General features: G+C 42.8%; 1 protein-coding gene across 1 annotated transcript; it reads left to right on the top strand.

The window, feature by feature from the left end:
* The first annotated feature begins 9,204 nt into the window (after positions 1-9,204).
* LOC115194354 (transmembrane protein 256) lies at positions 9,205-13,343 on the top strand. Its single transcript, XM_029753987.1, has 4 exons — positions 9,205-9,376; positions 9,745-9,782; positions 11,336-11,416; positions 12,847-13,343. The coding sequence occupies exons 1-4, from the start codon at positions 9,295-9,297 to the stop codon at positions 12,988-12,990; spliced, it is 345 nt and encodes a 114-aa protein (XP_029609847.1). The 5' UTR covers positions 9,205-9,294; the 3' UTR covers positions 12,991-13,343.
* The last annotated feature ends 7,035 nt before the right edge of the window (positions 13,344-20,378 follow it).

The raw sequence follows: 20,378 nt of genomic DNA, 5'->3' as shown, positions 1-20,378 counted from the left end.
AGTTCATTCCCTGGTAGTTTTTTATAGGCAATGTTCTGTGTCGTGAGCTTCATGGCTTTACTCGTGTTGAATAGCTCCTTGAATAGCTCCATCACGACAAGGCAGGCTCACACACACACACACACACACACACACACACACACACACACACACACACGCGCACACACACACACACACACACACACACACACGCCAGGGGCAAATTGCCTGAAGATATCTGCCGCTGAACTGAAGCGCCCTAGACGGAAGAGGAGAGGCTCTCTGAAGTGAGATATATGTTTGCTTTTGAGGAACCTTACAGGAGACAGCTGCTGTGACTTACAGACCATTTGCTGCTTGTGAGGGAAAACAAGATGTAAAGCAATACTTTTCTGTGGTCCTTCCTCCATCTGTGTCTGGCTGGCGCAGGCCAAATTGAAAAGAACCTGTGGACTGTAATGAAAAAAGATAGAGTTTCGCGGTGTAACCGTGTAAGCAGGGGACATATATTGGCTACACACATGCAGGCACTGGCAGGAATACACACACAACTCAAACATACGCATGTACACACCGACACACGTACGCACCCACACACCTACCCACGCATGCATGCACACATTATACACTTACAGGGATATAATGAAGCCCTTTATCTACTTCCCCAGAGCCAGATGAACTCGTGGATACCATTTTATATCTCTGTGTGCAGTTTGAAGGAAGTTGCTAACTAGCACGATCAGTAACTAGTGTTGGGGCAATGATCGGAAGTCATTGTACTAACGGCAGTTAACTTTCCTCATACTGGATCCATTCACACCAACGCAAACTAATCATGACACATGAACACACTGCCAGACCCCCTCAGACAGGTATAGGAGAGAGAGAGAGAGAGAGAGAGAGAGAGAGAGAGAGAGAGAGAGAGAGAGAGAGAGAGAGAGAGAGAGAGAGAGAGAGAGAGAGAGAGAGAGAGAGAGAGAGAGAGAGAGAGAGAGAGAGAGAGAGAGAGAGAGAGAGAGAAAGAGAGAGAGAGAGAGAGAGAGAGAGAGAGAGAGAGAGAGAGAGAGAGAGAGAGAGAGAGAGAGAGAGAGAGAGAGAACAAGAGAGGCCTATCTCGCAGATGAGGGAGGACTGGAAGCCACAAGGCTTGTTTTTAATTAAACGCTAATTAAAAAGTGTTAATGACAAACATTGTATTAACATTCCTTACACATGCTTCTCTGTCACCCAGGATTTGATAGGATTTGATAATACATGCGGATGACTGTTTTCTGGGGGGGTTCTCAGCTACATGTATGTGCTGTGACCCTCATTAACATCAAACTATTAATTGGCAATAATGTAGGCCTACCCACATGAAAAAAATACTTTAATGTACACTATGGAAGGAATACTAAAGTATTCCCTGTAATGTTTTTTCATGTGGGTAGGCCTACATTATTACTGTTGTATTTACAGTTTACTATAGTATAAATACTGTAGTATTTATTTTTAAGCATTTTCTATAGTAATTACTGTACTGTTTTAGTGGACAGTAGTATACTGTTGTATTTACTGTAGTGCTTTGCAGACTGTAGTATACTGTAGTGTTTTTATAACCATTACTGTAGTATTTACTAAAAGTGTTTTTGTTTTATTATCTTTGACATAGAAGTGGGAGGTTTTCTCCTTGATGAAACCTACAAGAGAAATTCAAAACAATGACATTTTCCATAACCTGTAGGTAGGTAGGTAGGTAGGTATGGGTTCTGAATGGAGAATTCAGAGTTTTTTTTATGTGTTTTTGCAGACTGTATTGTTTTTGCAAACATTTCTGTAGTATTTACAACAGCATTTTGTTGGGCATAATACTATAGTATTCTACAGTATACTAAAAAATTCTATACTAAGTACTACACATGATCGAGGGATACTACAGTGTATAGTATAGTATTATACAGTATACTACAGTTGACTAAAGAATCCTATCGAAAGTACTGTAGTATTCTGTAGTAAATGGTAGGATTTTTTTTATGTAGGTAAGCTTTCTGGACAAATCTGCACAGTGGTTGAGACAGTAAAATAGTGCCCCCAGCTGGTCAACACAATTGTTCCACTTCTCAACAAGGAAGGATACAAGCAAATGTCTTATGTTATGTAGAAAAGTAAAGAACGTTATCGTTCCAGCATTTCCTGTTGACAGTGAAAATAGACTAGGCCTATATTCAAAATGTATCGTAACAAAGAAAAGGAGCTCACTGCTTGTGAAACATAAGTATTTTGAATTGTAATTGCATGAGCCATGAAGTGAACACTAATGCAACTCTCTTCACTGAGTCTCTGTAACTTTGTCAAGTTTTAGTGTGTAGTCTGTAAGGCAGTAATGGAGGGTTGGACAGACTAAGCCTTCTCTAAAGCTGGGTAACGTTTTAGAGTGAAAATGAAAATGGGAGAGTAGTGCTATAAATAATTTATGTGAACCGCATTGCTGTAATTCAAGCAGTCCTATGAATTATGGATTTCAAATGTAGCTCTTAAAACAGTCAAGGTAAAAAAGCTTGTTTTATATTTTATTTTATTTTAGCTGTGAATTTGAGGTTAGGCGGGTCATAGACAAGAGTGTGAGAGCTTTTATGCAGCCACTCTCCACCTCCCAAGGTTAACATTTTTAAGGCTATGCTGAGACAGGTCCAATTTTACCTGTGTACCTACAGTACATTGTCCAGCAGACAAATGACAACTATTGCCTACGCTCACATGACTGTGTTTTGTTGACTGTGCATAAGGCCCATTCAGAGCTAGGGAAAAAAAGTGTTCAAGGTCTCTGCCGCTTCCACTTGAAACAAGCTTCAAAATGTCCTGAAATTACAGGAGCTCATCCCTTTAAATTAGTTTAAAGCTAGAGTAAACACTATGATGGAAAATTAAGTGGGGGGCTGTCAATGTTTTGACACCTAGTTGGCCCCCCTAGACCCCCACACTTCCCCAAAATCATCTTTCTGCTCCATATGTAAATGTATGTTTTTAAACTGCAGTGCTTTATGTTTTATGCTGAATGTAGCTAGGTTTCCATCCAATTAGTGGCAGATTTTCAATTGAATATTCCAAAGTCTCCATGGAAAAAAGGTGTTTCCATCGAATTGACTTGTTGCGGATAAAAGGCTGTGCGTGATGACATATTCGCATAAAAATTACTTTTGCAATTAAATTCCCATGTACCAAATAAAAAATGCAAGTTAAATGGGTTTTCATTGCATTTTGAACTCTACCGGTGGTTCTGTTATGGTTACATAAAAGGTTATGTAGCGGAACGTGCCCACTCACGTGCACTCTAACCAACAGCTCGCAGATACATGGTGAGTATAGCCTACATGAAGAGATTTTATTGACAAAAGAGTGATATTATTTTTATTTGTCAAACGGCAGCCAGGCATCGATCATCATGTCACCAGAATGAGACCCTCGATATTTATTGGAAAGAAGCATCAAGCTCATCGCCATGCACCTTCACCACCCTGTGAAGTTCATCACAACTTATTTCATATGTACTTAAAGGTAGACACAGAGATATGACGTAGATGCAGAAAGTAAACAGCATAGTGGATCAATTTTTGCAACAACTAAGAGCGTTGAAGGTTGAGTCTCAACTTCTCCTCTGTTTTGGTGCCTGGATACCATGCTGTGAACAGCGTGAAGCGAACCCTGGCACATGCGCAGATACTGTGTGTGACTGTGTGACAGCAAAGTCTTGCATCTTGCTCATCTCAATATCTGCGTCGCTGCTAGCGTCAAAGTCATTTCACTGAGTCAACCTTTAATAAACTGCATGCTTTCCCGAATATTAGTGGGAGGACCACACAACATATCATCGCTTTACGCCAAGTTTACTTCGATATATGATAGTTATTATATCAATATTTGCACATAAAGGCATTTCCACCGCCATTTCTCGAATTATTAATTTTACATGCCTTTTCCATCAGGCCTGTCGTGCCATTTTTTTATCCGACATTACTCGCATAAAAAAGTTAGATGGAAACCTGGTTAGTGTGTCTGAAACTTTGTGTGCTTCAATTTTGGCCATGTCTTCTTGTAAAATAGATTGAGAGTAACAATGAGACTAGCCTGGTAAAATAAAGGTAAAATAACAATGTAATTGCACCACATGTACAACTCTGATTTGCACTGATAGGCCTAACAGTTTCTTTCTGTTATCACCAGTGTTAAGTTATGCTATTGTGATGGTGTACACTGGAGAGCGCCAGACATTTCATTTAGTGTCAAAATAGGCCTACGCTGTACAGTATATTGCAAATGCTTGCTAATTTTGGTTTATGTGACTAGCGATTTCTAGTGATGTTCTGTTTGATACCGGAGCTCCGGGGCATGCATCGAAATTGCTAAGCAATTTCCTTCAAAGCAGTGTGCCGATTGCTGTATCACTTTATTAGAAGCACGTCATCAATAACGTCCAAATCTTCATTTGATCATGTGCTTTTTCAGACCGTGGGAGAATCTCAATTGAACACTCCTCGCATCCTCTCTGTTCTCCTCGCCTCGTTCTCAAAACCCTGTGATGTGGTGAGATTGGACCCAGGTGCAGAGAAGAAACCAGACGAGGAATCAGTGGTTAAGGATAAACATAATTCTTTACTGAGAAACGGTAGCCGCAGGATCACAGTTCACCTGAAAACAACAAACACTAAGTCTCTAAATCTCACTCAGGAAATGAACGCACACGGAAAACAATTCAAGTTTCTGCAAAGGACAACAACAAAAAACACACCTCTTTTAAAAGGGAAAAGCATAATGAGTAAATTGGACACACCTGAGTGTTGTTAATGTCTCTAGGACGGTCTCTGACGCCCTCTGGTGACAGGTGGAACCATGACAAACCCATTGGAGGAGAAGGTAAGAGGGGAGGGACCTTTGACTTTCTCATCCAATGGGTTTTGAGGAGGTGAGGGACAAGAACAGAGGATTTGAGAGGTATGCAATTGAAATTCTCCCTGTGCTGCAAAATGCAAGATCCCACTGATTTTGCTGTGGTTCCGGTTCTTTCTTAGATTCCTAGCTGCTTTCAAACACCGAACTCGAATGGACAACGTACTTACAAATGTAGTTAGGATTTTTTACAGAAAGTTTCACCTGACCAGTCGCTTAGCAGGTAGAGTTGGGAACTATGGAACATTCAGGGACGGCAGGGTATGGGGTTGAATCCTGGTGAAGGCACACTTTTTAGAAAATAGTGTTATGTGAAACCACACTTTCTGCGCATTATTGTTCCAAAAATGGTTTAATTTAGTATACTATAAGCTTATGAATTAAGTATCCTAAATAATGCTATAGATTCACTGTTTTTGAAAAATAGTAAACTTGAAGGCAAAAAAAGGAAGCATGATGGCGCCGGAGGGGAAGGCTGACGTCTTATCGGCTCTTAACCAGCCATGCTATTTTGTTTATTTTTTCACGTTGTTCGTAACTTGTTTTGTACATAATGTTGCTGCTACTGTCTCTTTTGACTGAAAAGAGCTTCTGAACATCAGAACTGCGATTGCTCACCTCAAACTGGACGAAGAGTTCTTCTTCAATGAGTCGGATGGGAGGGATATAATACAGACACCCGACCAGATCCCTGTTATTCGCTGGAGAAGGAAACATAGATTTCACGGAAAGAGATCGGGCTGCCTTGTGAGGATCAGGCGACAAGTGGCTAATCTGACGATGCCTTCCGTGGTGCTAGCTAACGTTCAATCGCTGGAAAATAAATGGGACGAACTGAAAGCACGTTTATCCTACCAACGGGACATTAAAAACTGTAATATCTTATGTTTAACCGAGTCGTGGCTGAACGACGACAATAAGAACATACAGCTTGCGGGTTATACACTCTATCGGCAGGACAGAACAGCAGCCTCTGGTAAGACACGGGGCGGGGGCTATGCATTTATGTAAACAACTGCTGGTGCACGATATCTAAGGAAGTCTCGAGGTTTTGCTCACCTGAGGTAGAGTATCTCATGATAAGCTGTAGACTACACTATCAACCTAGAGAGTTTTCATCTGTATTTTTTGTAGCTGTCGACATACCACCACAGACTGATGCTGGCTCTAAAACCGCACTCAATGAGCTGCATACTGCCATAAGCAAACAGGAAAACGCTCATCCAGAAGTGGCGCTCCTAGTGGCCGGGGACTTTAATGCAGGGAAACATAAATCAGTTTTACCTAATTTCTATTAGCATGTTCAATGTGCAAGCAGAGGGAAAAAAATAATAGACCACCTTTACTCCACACACAGAGACATGTACAAAGCTCTCCCTCCATTTGGCAAATCTGACCATAATTATATCCTCCTGATTCCTCCTTACAAGCAAAAATTAAAGCAGGAAGCACCAGTGACTCGGTCTATAAAAAAGTGATCAGATAAATCAGATGCTAAACTACAGGACTGTTTTGCTAGCACAGACTGGAATGTGTTCTGGGATTACTCCGATGGCACTGAGTACACGGAAGCTTACAAGAAATCCCGCTATGCCCTCCGACATACCATCAAACAGGCAAAGCGTAAATACAGGACTAAGATCGAATTGTACTACACTGGCTCCTGTGGCAGGGCCTGCAAACTATTAAAAACTACAAAGGGAAGCACAGCCGAGAGCTGCCCAGTGACACAAGCCTACCAGATGAGCTAAATCACTTCTATGCTCGCTTTGAGGCAAGTAACACTGAAACATGCATGAGAGCATCAGCTGTTCCGGATGACTGTGTGATCACACTCTCCGCAGCCGATGTGAGTAAGACCTTTAAACAGGTCAACATTCACAAGGCCGCAGGGCCAGACGGATTACCAGGATGTGTACTCCGAACATGCACTGACCAACTGGCAAGTGTCTTCACTGACATTTTCAACCTCTCCCTGTCTGAGTCTGTAATACCAACATGTTTCAAGCAGACCACCGTAGTCCCTGTGCCCAAGAACACTAAGGTAAGCTCCCTAAATGACTACCGACCCGTAGCACTCACGTCTGTAGCCATGAAGAGCTTTGAAAGGATATCCCAGAAACCCTAGACCCACTCCAATTTGCATACCCCTCCACAGATACACAGATGATGCAATCTCTGTTGCACTCCACACTGCCCTTTCCCACCGGGACAAAAGAGAATGCTATTCATTGACTACAGCTCAGCGTTCAACACCATAGTGCCCTCAAAGTTCATCACTAAGCTAAGGACCCTAGGACTAAACACCTCCTTCTGCAACTGGATCCTGGACTTCCTGACGGGCCACCCCCAGGTGGTAAGGGTAGGTAACAACACATCCGCCACGCTGATCCTCGATACAGGGGCCCCTCAAGGGTGCGTGCTCAGTCCCCTCCTGTACTCCCTGTTCACTCATGACTGCATGGCCAGGCACGATTCCAACACCATCATTAAGTTTGCTGATGACACAACAGTGCTAGGCCTGATCACCGACAACGATGAGACAGAGACCTGACCGTGTGGTGCATGGACAACAACCTCTCCCTGAACATGATCAAGACAAAGGAGATCATTGTGGACTACAGGAAAAGGAGAACAGAGCACACCCCCATTCTCATCAACAGGGCTGTAGTGGAGCAGGTTGAGAGCTCCAAGTTATTTGGCGTCCACATCACCAATAAACTAACATGGTCCAAGCACACCAAGACAGTCGTGAAGAGGGCATGACAAAACCTATTCCCCCTCAGGAGACTGAAAAGATTTGTCATGGGTCCTCAGATCCTCAAAAGGTTTTACAGCTGCACCATCGAGAGCATCCTGACGGGTTGCATCACTGCCTGGTATGGCAACTGCTCGGCCTCTGACCGCAAGGCACTACAGAGGGTAGTGCGTACGGCCCAGTACATCACCAGGGCCAAGCTTCCTGCCATCCAGGACCTCTATACCAGGCAGTGTCAGAGGAAGGCCCTAAAAATGTTCAAAGACTCCAGCCACCCTAGTCATAGACTGTTCTCTCTGCTACCGCATGGGAAGCAGTACCAGAGTGCCAGGTCTAGGTCCAAGAGGCTCCTAAACAGCTTCTACCCCCAAGCCATAAGACTACTGAACAGCTAATCAAATGGCTACCCAGACTATTTGCATTGCACCCCCCAGTGAAAATCTCACTTTTAAAAGTTAATATTCTGTTAAATCATCCCCAAATAATGCTGTTGACTCATATTTGTGACTAAAGCATAAACTGGAGAAAAAACACTTCAAAAACCCCACCGTAAACTCTTATCTCAAACAGACCATTTCAAAAATGCTTGCTATTTCCTCATAGAGGGTAATATCATCCTCCTGAGGAGGATGAGCTGGGCAATCAGCGGTCTACTCGTATGTATATTTTTTAATGACTGGTATACGCCCACATCATTCTGTTGTTGGGGTGCGCTCACACCATTCCACCACAGAAAATGTGTTTTTTTTAACGTACTTAATTACAATTTTTTGGAAGGAAAACTATTTCACTCATAATGTAATTAACTATAGGTCATATTTTATAGAAATCTGGAAACACTGGACAATTACTTTGAAGGTAAACTTTTAAACTTTGGCCAAAAACGCTAAAATAATGGCTTTAAACTATATACCTTATCAATGCACCATCATACCAGGTCATTTAATGCTTAAAAACAGCAAAAAAATATGAATACGATATCTGGGACAGAAGTGCCATTTCTTACCGTTCTCTGCAGCTTCCGTCCAAAAACAAATCATTTGAAATGAAAATTGACAAAAACACGTACTGGGGCAGAAGTTACTGGCTAGCTACAAGTGTGAAGAGTTGGACTGTTTTTGTGCCCAAAGTAGTTTTTTAAAGCTAATTTCCTGCAATTCTAAACATTTTGCCATTGCTGATAACGTGTTCATGTGCTATCTGGAGGGCCCACAATTAAATAAATGATTGGGGGGGGCAAATCTGCCTGTTCTGCACATTGGGGGCGACATGTCCTCCCATCCCCTGAGGCAATTTCGCCTGTGATAAATAGCATAACTTTATAACAATGTCTGAAGATAGCAGAAAAGTACTGTTTTATGTGCAAATCAGTGTTGTGTTTGTGGCGCCATTCCATATGCATTTGTCTGAAGAGCTCTATTCGGCTAAACAAGGACATTTTCATTTTCCATAATGAGCAACAGTTATCTAAAAGTTATATAAAATGTATACCGAACATTGTAAACTGTAACACGATGGGCGCCATTATGGTTCAGTAAACAATTCTACCGGCGGATGTGCTCTCCCAGAAGAGCGCCCTACTGCCTGCAGTTTCCTTGATCTTTCAGTCATTTATCGGCTTGTAAAATTTAGCAATGACCGCGTCTTTGGTTGTGCAGAGGTTAGCAGGAGTGTCCGGGGCTCTTGCTGTCACGGCCGGGGCATACGGAGCTCACGGTAGGAATTCACGTCTTCGTAATTGTGCGGGGCATAACAACCAGATTAAATGATTGTGTAACGTTAGTGAACTTTAAAAGTTAGTCATGTTGTTGTGTATGCGCAGCAGGACAGGCTTATGTCACTCATTGGACCATGTTACTAGAGCTAAATAATAACAATGTATTTAGCTATATGTTGCCTACTGTGTGCTTTCCGGCTGCAGTTTCCAAGCTACTGTAAATGAAGCACATTAACCGAATGAAAAGGCGTGAATTGCAGGCTCCTGATGGCTAAACATAAAGTTACACAAATAGGCTTCACTGTTCTTGATATCACATGACATGACCACTCTGGCCCTTTACAATATCTCCAATTTGTTTATTCAGGTTTCAAAAACAAAGATCCAGAGGATTACTCGATAGTGGTAAGTGTTGTTTCATATGCTATTTAAGCAATAAGGCACCAGGGGGTGTGATATATGGCCAATATACCACGGCTAAGGGCTGTTCTCTTGCACAACGCAACGCGGCCGTGGTATATTGGCGATATATCACACCCCCTCGTGCGTTATTGCTTAAATAGCATTTTCTATTATAAACTGGTTACCAATGTAATTAGAGCAGCAAAAATAAATGTTTTGTCATACCTGTCATACAGTTGAAGTCGGAAGTTTACCTACACCTTGGCCAAATACATTTTAAACTCGGTTTTTCACTATTTCTGAAATTGAATCCTAGTAAAAATTCCCTGTTTTAGGTCAGTTAGGATCACCACTTTATTTTAAGAATGTGAAATGTCAGAATAATAGTAGAGTGATTTATTTCAGCTTTAATTTCTTTGATTTTTGAATTACTTTGAAGTTTACATACACTCAATTAGTATTTGGTAGCATTGCCTTTAAATTGTTTAACTTGGGTCAAATGTTTTGGGCAGCCTTCCACAAGCTTCCCACAAGAAGTTGGTTGAATTTTGTCCCATTCCTCCTGACAGAGCTCACTGCAGATGCACTCAGACCTGCCTGCTGCCATTCCTGAGCAAGCTCTGTACTGGTGTGCCCCGATCCCGCAGCTGAATCAACTTTAGGAGACGCTTGCTGGCGCTTGCTGGACTTTCTTGGGCGCCCTGAAGCCTTCTTCACAACAATTGAACCGCTCTCCTTGAAGTTCTTAATGATCCGATAAATGGTTGATTTAGGTACAATCTTACTGGCAGCAATATCCTTGCCTGTGAAGCCCTTATTTGTGCAAAGCAATGATGACGGCACGTGTTTCCTTGCAGATAACCTTGGTTGACAGAGGAAGAACAATGATTCCAAGCACCACCCTCCTTTTGAAGCTTCCAGTCTGTTATTTGAACTCAATCAGCATGACAGGGTGATCTCCAGCCTTGTCCTCGTCAACACTCACACCTGTGTTAACGAGAGAATCACTGACATGATGTCAGCTGGTCCTTTTGTGGCAGGGCTGAAATGCAGTGGAAATGGTTTTGGGGGATTGAGTTCATTTGCATGGCGAAGAGGGACTTTGCAATTAATTGCAATTCATCTGATCACTCTTCATAACATTCTGGAGTATATGCAAATTGCCATCATACAAACTGAGGCAGCAGACTGTGAAAATTAATATTTGTGTCATTCTCAAAACTTTTAGCCACAACTATATATACACACAAACAATTATAAACAGGGTAGCTTTGGTCTTGATGCTGATTGGCTAAAACAGCATTCCAGCTGTGTGTGTATGTCAGACGATATACCACAGGTATGATTCAAAAATACTTGTTAGGTGTTCTATGTATGTTGGTAACCAGTTTTTAAATCAACAAGGCACTTCAGGGGTTTGTGCAATATGGCTAATATACCACACTCCTGGGCTTATTGCTTAAAAATAACCAATATTAATATATTGCAATGTTATACCACCCTGTCAACTTATTTGTCAGACAGTTCTGGTCTCTAATGTATCTACCTCTCCTCAGCTGTATGAGACGGCCAACAAGTACCACTTCTACCACAGCATAGCTCTGCTGGGGGCCTCTCGCTGTAGGAAACCTGCTGTGGTATGTACTGTATACCTCGCTCCTATCATTATAATTACAGAATTAACTTTTGAACACTAGTGTTGTAATAGAACATACGGTGCCTTCAGAAAGTATTCATACCCCTTAAACTTATTCCACATTTTGTTGTTACAGCCTGAAATCAAAATGGATTAACCCATCTACACACAATACCGAAGTGAAAACATGTTTGTTGAAATTAAATGCAGAAATATTTACATAAGTATTCACACATGTAGAATCACCTTTGGCAGTGAATACAGCTGTGTCTTTCTGGCTAAGTCTAAGAGCTTTGCACACCTGGATTGTACAATATTTGCACATTATTGTTGAAATTCTTCAAGCTCTGTCAAGTTGGTTATTGATCATTGTTAGACATCCATTTTCAAGTCTTGCCGTAGATTTTGAAGCCAATTTAAGTAAAATTGATAACTCGGCCACTCGAGGAACATTCAATGTTACCCATAACATCATACCCATAACATGATATAGCCTCCACCATGCTTGGAAATATGAAGTGGTACTCAGTGATGCGTTGTGTTGGATTTTCCCCAAACATAACACATTGTGTTCAGGACATAAAGTGAATTCCTTTGCCACATTTTTTGCAGTTTTACTTTTGTGCCTTATTGCAACCAGGATACTTGTTTTGGAATATTTTTATTCTGTACTCTGTAAAGGCTTCCTTCTTTTCACTCTGTCAGTTAGGTTAGTATTGTAGATTAACTACAATGTTGTTGATCCATCCTCAGTTTTCTTTCACAGCCATTAAACTCTGTAACTGTTTTAAAGTCACCATTGGCCTCATGGTGAAATCCCCAAGTGGTTTCCTTCCAATAGGTGCCCATCTTTGCGAGGCATTGGAAAACCTCCCTGGTCTTTTGTTGAATCTGTGTTTGAAATTCACTGCTTGACTGAGGGATAGATAATTGTATGTGTGGGGTACAGAGATGAGGTAGTTGTTCAAAAATCATGTTAAACACTTATTGCACACAGAGTGAGTCCATGCATCTGAACTTATTCAGGCTTGCCATAACAAAGGGGTTGAATACGTATCGACTCAAGACATTTCAGCTTTTCATTTTTAATTAATTTGTAAAAATGTCTAAACATAATTTCACATTGACATTATGGGGTATTGTGTGTAGGCCAGTGACACAAAATATAAATGTTGTAACAACAATGTGGAAAAAGTCAAGGGGTGTGAATACTTTCTGAAGACACTGTAAATATGTATCTCTATGGTTTATTATAATCCTCCGCCTGCATGTATTTTCCATTTGTGTTTGCATTAGTGATTTGATGTCCAAATACATGTATTTTCAGATACTGTATGCCACATTCTGAGAAGGCTGTGTGTACGTCTTAAATGGTCAGCCTTAATGGTAAGCGGAGAAGCACACAGTCACTTTCCCCTCTTCCCTCTGCAGGCGGGCACCCTCCTGGTAGTGGGCATGGGGGCGTTCTGTGGCTCCCTGTATCACCAGGCCCTGACGGAGAACCCTGTCCTGAGGAAACTGGCTCCTTATGGGGGCATGTTCCTGATCGCTGGTTGGCTGGCCATAGCCATCTGAACTCTGACATTTTAACCACTGACCCCTACTTGGACCCCACTGGTGGTGAATGACCTCTCTCTACAGGACACAAACTGACTTATGTTCAGAGAAGAAGGGGCGTTGGTAAAATGTCACTTATCTAAACCCTGCTGTTGTTCTGTCATGGGTGTAAAGAGAAGATAAGGTTGTGAGGGATCACTTTTTACATTTTTCCGTCGTCATCACAGGCTGCGACGTACCCGTGACTTAAATTTCTCTTGTTTTTATGTGTGGGTGTTAACGCACGCACGTTTCAGTTTGAATGGATCCGAAAGACTAATGTATATTAATCCTTTATCATAAATAAACCTCTTGAAAAGAGTTGATGATCACCTCTCTGTAACCCGTGATTTGTTCCTTCTGAGGAAGCCTTCTGATAGTGAATGTCTCTATGGCCCCTCAGCATTTGATCTTCTAAGTACCGGTGTACAGAGAACACGGAGTTCATTAAACACTGGCCTCACTTTAGCCGGGGCTACGTTCCTTCAAACCTATCTGTATTCAAATTGGAAGTGAAATTCATTGAAGCGCTAATTCCTTCCTTCATTCCATCCTCCCGTTCCCTGATTGTAGGCTGTGTGTGTGAAGGCCGTCTGCGCAGGGATCTTTTGAAAATTGCTTTATAAATCTCCAGGTCAATTTGCAGGGGGTGGCTCGACGCTCATAAGCCAGCCGACTGACTCGGAGTCCATTGAAAGTAGAAATCCTGTTGACTAAAGCACATCCCAATGAACTTTGATCACGACTCATAAAATGCTCATTAGAAGGCCGATTAGTGGGCTTTGGGGAAAGCGGGGTCAGGCTATCAAACTGCCATTGTTATCTCTGGAATGGAAACACGATACACAAGTTAGTTAATTTGGGCTCCTGAGACAAGGAGAGGAAACAGGAAAATGTATGGACTGTTTGTGTAGGAGGGCTGCTGGAGGCATCCGTCTGCACATTGTAAGTTGAATATGTGAGATGGTGCCACGGACAGAGAAGAGAGATCTGCACCATCATAATGTGTTCAGAATCCATTCACACTCACCCAGCCACATCACATTGTGCCTGTGTTTCCCTCCACCTCCTGGTTGCTGACATTTTGGGCGTGCAGCATTGGGACTACACACACACACTCCCAAACAGTCACTCATTACTGAAGCAGCACAGTATCCCCTTGTTAGAATTGATAACCCTGATCACAACGTTCTGCTCCAATATGCTGTGTTAAAAAACAAAAAGGGAGTTCTTTCTCTGGTCTCTTCTCCCTCTCTCAGGCTGTGTCCCTCGCACTTGGGCTCAGTCTCTCTCTCTCAGGGCCTGTGCTTCACACTCTTTTTTGGTCTGTTCACTATCCCCCTCTTTGTTTTTGCAGGCCAAAGAAATCTCTGGCCAATGAGGATTCACCCTGTGAGTTTATTGCCTCAGCAATAAACTCTGCCGTTCATTCTGCATGTCCTCACTCTGCTTTTATTATCCTACAGTTGTGTGAGGCTGGGCACAGACTGTAAAGCAGGTTGCAATGCAATTAGCCCTTTGGCTAAGGGGTTAGGAATGGTGTTCTAGCTATAACTGGACCTCTCTCTGGTGTAGTGGGTGGGAGAGAAGGGAGATATTGTTAATTGTATCTTAAGGGAGTTTTGCTTCACAACCCTCTACTTTTGTTTATTTGTATTTTTTTACACAGAATTTATTAATTAGTTTTAAAGTATTTTTTTAATTTGTTTCTCTCTCACACCACCAAACTCAGTTGGGTAATTACCTCAGAACCGGGCTGTGTCCCAAATGGCAACATATTCCCTGCATTGTGCACTACTTTTGACCATGGCCCTTAGTGCTCTAGTCAAAAGTAGGGCACTCTGAAGGGAATATGGTGCCATTTGGCATGCAGACCAAGCTTCTTTAGGGAGAGCTCAACAGCCAATTGATTTCTTGGTTGTGGTCAGAATGAGCGTGAAGCTTGGCTGGTGTGAGACTATCACTCACACAAATACAGTCTGTCTGAATGCTGGTGGGACTGAGGAGAGAGAGATTGACGACTAGGTGGGAAGATGTGCTTCTCAGGATATTTTCCTCTGAATAAAAGTGTGAAATGAAACTACGCCTATAGCACCCGACACGATTACCCAAAGCCTCTCTCTAATACATACAACACACACACACACTATTCTATTGAGAGAGCACAGCAGCAACTAATCCTCTCTCTGAAGCATCAATTCACAGTACACAGAAGCCCACACATTGAAGCGGAATAAAATGTAATGGCTGTTCAAAGCTCTCAAACCACTGCTCCCTCCTGACCTTTACAGACCCTTAAATAGTCAGCACTATCAAACTTTCAGGTAGATCATCATCCCCTCACTTCAATGGGCACCGCGCCTCCGCATTAAACACTGGCCAAGTCCCAAATGACCTACATAGTGCACTACTTTTGACCAGGACCCATAGGGTGCCATTGAGACTCAGCTACTGCCTCTTTCAGCAGCACACACCTCTTTCTCTCTATCCCATTGTTTTACTGCAATTGAGGCTTCTATACAGGTTAGACACGATGCATGTGAGGCTAAGAGGAGTATGTATGAAAATGCATATAAAAATCCCCCCAGAAACCACCCAATGATTGCTACCTTTGAGGGAATGACTGAGGCTGCAGAGTAATGTTGACAAATAAATAGACAGCATTCACACAGAAATCGTATGTCATAGACGTAAACTGTAGCTATAAGTGCTGCCCCTCTCTGCCCTGCACCTCTCTCTGTCTCTCCACCACTTCCCTCACTTTGTCTTTGATGAATTTGCTGATGGATAGAAGAATTTGAGAAGTGGTTCAACAGATTCCAGTTCCTGGTTGGCTCTAGGTCCTCTCAGGTCTCTCCTCCATTACCTCCACTGGGCCAATTATCTGCACTGTCAGCCTCTCTGATATGGCTTCAAAGGGGGAGGTATTTCAAGGTGACACCGGCAAAGATGGGGTGATGGAGGGGAAACTGGCAATAGTTTGAAGATCTTTTGATCACTTTGCAAATCTCTCCCCTCCTGAAGAAAAAAGGGCAAAGGAGGAGAGGAAAGAGTTCAGAAGCTGTCAGAGGCAGAGCATCTCGTTCTGCAAGGGGAGCCTGTGGTGTCCCTTTGTCTTTTAAAAGCAGAGGGGCTTGTACAGGCGCCATCTCGCCCCCTTGTTCTGCATTGGAGTAGAGGTGTCACTTCACGTCAGCTGTGTGGAAGCTTTATTTTGCATATTTATTTTTTTATTTAACCTTTATTTAACTAGGCAAGTCAGTTAAGAACACATTCTTGTTTCAATTATGGCCTACCAAAAGCCTTCCTGCGGGGACGGGGGAATAAAAATATAGGACAAAACACACAATGACAACAGAGACACCACAACACAACCTAAGGAGAGACCTAAGAAAACAACACAGCATGGCAGCCACACAACATGACAACAACATGGCAGTAGCACAACATTGTAGCAGCACAAAACATGGTACAAACATTATTGGGCACAGACAACAGCACAAAGGGCAAGAAGATAGAGACAACAATACATCACACAAAGCAGCCATAACTGTCAATAAGAGTGATTGAGTCTTTGAATGAAGAGATGGAGAAAAAACTGTGAGTGTTTTTTGCAGCTTGTTCAAGTCACTAGCTGCAGAGAACTGAAAAGAGGAGCGACCCAGGGATGTGTGTGCTTTGGGGACCTTTCACAGAATGTGACTGGCAGAACAGGTGTTGTATGTGGAGGATGAGAGCTGCAGTAGATATCTCCGATAGGGGGCAGTGAGGCCTAAGAAGGTTTTATAAATAAGCATCAACCTATGGGTCTTGCGACGAGTTTACAGAGATGACTAGTTTGCAGAGGAGTATAGAGTGCAGTGATGTGTCGTATAAGGAGCATTGGTGGCAAATCTGATGGCCGAATGGTTAAGAACATCTAGCCCATCGATAGCACCCTTACCTGCTGATCTATAAATTACGTCTCAGTAATCTCACATGGGTAGGTTGGTCTTCTGAATCAGGGTTAGTTTGCCAGCTGAGGTGAAAGAGGAGTGATTACGATAGAGGAAACCAAGTCTAGATTTAACCTTAGCCTGCAGCTTTGATATGTGCTGAGAGAAGGACAGTGTACCGTCCAGCCATACTCCCAAGTACTTGTATGGGGTGACTACCACAAGCTCTAAACCCTCAGAGGTAGTAATCACACCAGTGGGGAGAGGGGCATTCTTCTTACCAAACCACATGACCTTTGTTTTGGAGGTGTTCAGAACAAGGTTCAGGACAGAGAAAGCTTGTTGGACACTAAGAAAGCTTTGTTGTAGAGTGTTTAACACAAAATCCAGGAAGGGGCCAGCTGAGTAAAAGACTGTCATCCTACTGCCTGAGCTATGTTGTTGATGTAAATTGAGAAGAGAGTGGGGCCTAGAGTCAAGCCTTGGGGTACTCCCTTGGTAACAGGCAGTGGCTGAGACAGCAGATGTTCTGACTTTATACACTGAACTCTTTGAGGTAGCTAGCAAACCAGGCCAAAGACCCCTCAGAGACACCAATACTCCTTAGCTGGCCCACAAGAATGGATTGGTCTTCCATATCAAAAGCTTTGGCCAAGTCAATAAAAATATCAGCACAACGTTGCTTAGAATCAAGGGAAATTGTGACATTATTGAGGACCTTTAAGGTTGCAGTGACACATCCATAACCTGAGCGGAAACCAGATTGCATACCAGAGAGAATGCTATAGACATCAGGAAAGCCAGTCAGTTGATTATTGACAAGTTTTTCCAACACTTTTGATAAACAGGGCAAAATAGGCCTATAACAGTTAGGGTCACCTTGATCTCCCCCTTTAAATAAAGAATGCACCAGGGCTGCCTTCCAAGCAATGGGAACCTCCCCAGAGAGGATAGACAGGCTAAAAAGGTCAGAGATTGGCTTGGTGATGATAGGGGCTGCAACCTTAAAGAAGAAAGGGTCCAAACCATCCGATCCAGATGGTTTTTGGGGTCAAGTTTAAGGAGCTTCTTTTGCACCTCAGACTCGGTGACTGCCTGCAGGGAGAAAGTTTGTAGCTGGGCAGGGGAAAAAGAGGGAGAAGCATCGGGGCTAGTTGCATAAGAAGGGGTGGGAGATGAGGAAATGTTGGATGGGCAAGGAGGCATGGCTGAGTCAAGTAGGAATCCTGACTTAATGAATTGGTGATTAAAGCGCTCAGCCATGTGCTCCTTGTCAGTAACAACTACATCATCAATATTAAGTGACATGGGCAGCTGTGAGGAGGAAGATTTATTCTTTAACCGTTTTCCAGAACTTCTTAGGGTTAGACCCACAGAAAGAGAACGGCTCCTTTAAGTAACTAACTTTGGCCTTCCGGATAGCCTGAGTGCACTTATTTCTTGTTTGCCTGAACGAGAGCCAGTCAGCCTGAGTATGCGTGTGCCGAGCCTTTCGCCAAATGGAATTCTTGAGGTGGATTAATTCAGATCACAGTCGAACCAGGCGCTGAACCTGTTTTTAATTCCAATTTTCTTTATGGGGGCGTGTTTAACAATACCACTGAAAATATTAAAAAAGAAAGTCCAAGCATCTTCGACAGAGCTAATTCTATACCAATTTACAGAGGCCAGGTCATGTAGGAAGGCTTGCTCATGAAAGTTTTTTAGCAAGAGTCTATGACAAATCAGCATATGTCGTTTTACTGAGCAGCCATTACGAACACAGGCTATAAAACAGTGATCACTAAGGTCATTACAGAAAACACCAGACTGATACATATCAAGATTATTTGTGAGGATAACATCAAGGAGAGTAGCCTTTTCTGGGTATTTGGAGTCATACCTTGTGGGATTGGTAATACTCTGAAAAAGATTTAGGGACTCCCATTGCTTTAGGACTTGGTCATGTGGTTTAAGCATGTCCCAGTTTAGGTCACCCAGCAGGACAAATTCAGACTTAGTGTAAGGGGCCAGGATATAACTTAGGGCAGGTAGGGTACAGGCCGGTACTGATGGTGGATGATAACATCCAGCGACAGTCAACAAAGAGCTATTTGAAAGTTTAATGCTTAAAACCAGCAAATCAAATTGTTTGGGGACAAACTTGGTGGAGACAACTGAGCACTGAAGGTGTTCCTTGGTAAAGATTGCTACTCCACCACCTTTGGAAGATCTGTCTTGCTGAAAAAGTTATAACCAGTGTTCAAAACACTCTTTCTTAACCACGTCTCAGTAATGACCAACACATCTGGATTGGAGCTGTGAGCCCACACTTTCAATTGATAGATTTTACGTAATTAGCTTCTAGTGTTAACGTGCAGAAAACCCAGGCTTTTATGAGAGTAGAAATCAATTAAGCAGATATCAGAGCACAAGTCAGAATTGGGGCTAGCAACTGTAGATGGGCCAGGATGTACATGCACATTTCCAGATATCATCAGCAGTAATACAATCAGGGCACGGCAGAGGACAGGGAGAGCTCTGCAGTGTTGATTTTTTATGACATTTGAATGTGCATCAGATGGCCACAAGATCATATTGTACAGTAATTTCATCAGGTAACATGAATACAAAGCCAGCGAGAGCTGGTTAGAATAGGATGGGAGGCCGAGAGTCCGTGTAACCAAAAGAGACTCCTGGGTGTGGGGACAAAAAGTCTGTTCTACGGTCTGGTAAACAAGCAAGTTCAGAGTCAACAAAGCACGCAGGAGTCATGAGGAAAATCGCATAAAGCTCAAGAAAAAAATATAACAACTTGGGGCTAGCCATTGTAAGTTCAAAGAGTCACTCAACCCCAACAGTGCTTGTGTGCTGGAGGCGAGCGAAAGCTCCGGAGAAAGGGGGGATTGTGGCGGGGGTACCTGTACCAGACAGGGGGAGACAGGCCAGGGCAGATAGCGAACAGATCGCCAGGTGAAATCCAAGCTGCAGTGCAGCAGGCAATGGAGTAGGTGTCACACCCACTTGGGAGAAGCTTTTTTTCGGGAGGCAGATTCCTTGTAGAAAATCCCATCTAGCTAGCTAGCTAGCTAGTCTCTGTCCACTGTTTTTTTCCACATGGAAAATTAGGTCGTTAGCTAGCTATGTCTCTTCAGTTTCGGTGAATGGTCCTTTACGACAGCCAAACAAAGTTGTCCTGTCGCTGTTGTATTTTGGAGATCGCGAGGAGGATATCTTCTGATGTGATCAAAGCAACAATATTGTTTCTTATTGAGGTAATTTACAACTGAAGTGTCCTGGCTGCATATCAGTTCAAAACAGAGATGAATCCAGGGGTACTGTGTTGTAATGACCTCTGCAGAGGGAGGGGGCTTCAATGGCCTCTGCATTTGGGTGGGGGAGGCTGGGCTTTGACACCTCTCACTTCACACCTAAGTGCTAATTGAAGTTGCA

The sequence above is a fragment of the Salmo trutta genome, chromosome 5 (genome assembly GCF_901001165.1).
Source record: "Salmo trutta chromosome 5, fSalTru1.1, whole genome shotgun sequence".
In the NCBI taxonomy this organism is placed as follows: Eukaryota; Metazoa; Chordata; class Actinopteri; order Salmoniformes; family Salmonidae; genus Salmo; species Salmo trutta.
This window is presented reverse-complemented; position numbering and strand designations above follow the sequence as displayed.

Coding starts and splice junctions, on each gene's coding strand:
- LOC115194354 (XM_029753987.1), top strand. CDS start 9,295: ATGACCGCGTCTTTGGTTGTGCAGAGGTTAGCAGGAGTGTCCGGGGCT. Junction 9,377..9,744: donor CGGGGCATACGGAGCTCACG/GTAGGAATTCAC, acceptor TTGTTTATTCAG/GTTTCAAAAACAAAGATCCA. Junction 11,417..12,846: donor GCTGTAGGAAACCTGCTGTG/GTATGTACTGTA, acceptor TTCCCTCTGCAG/GCGGGCACCCTCCTGGTAGT.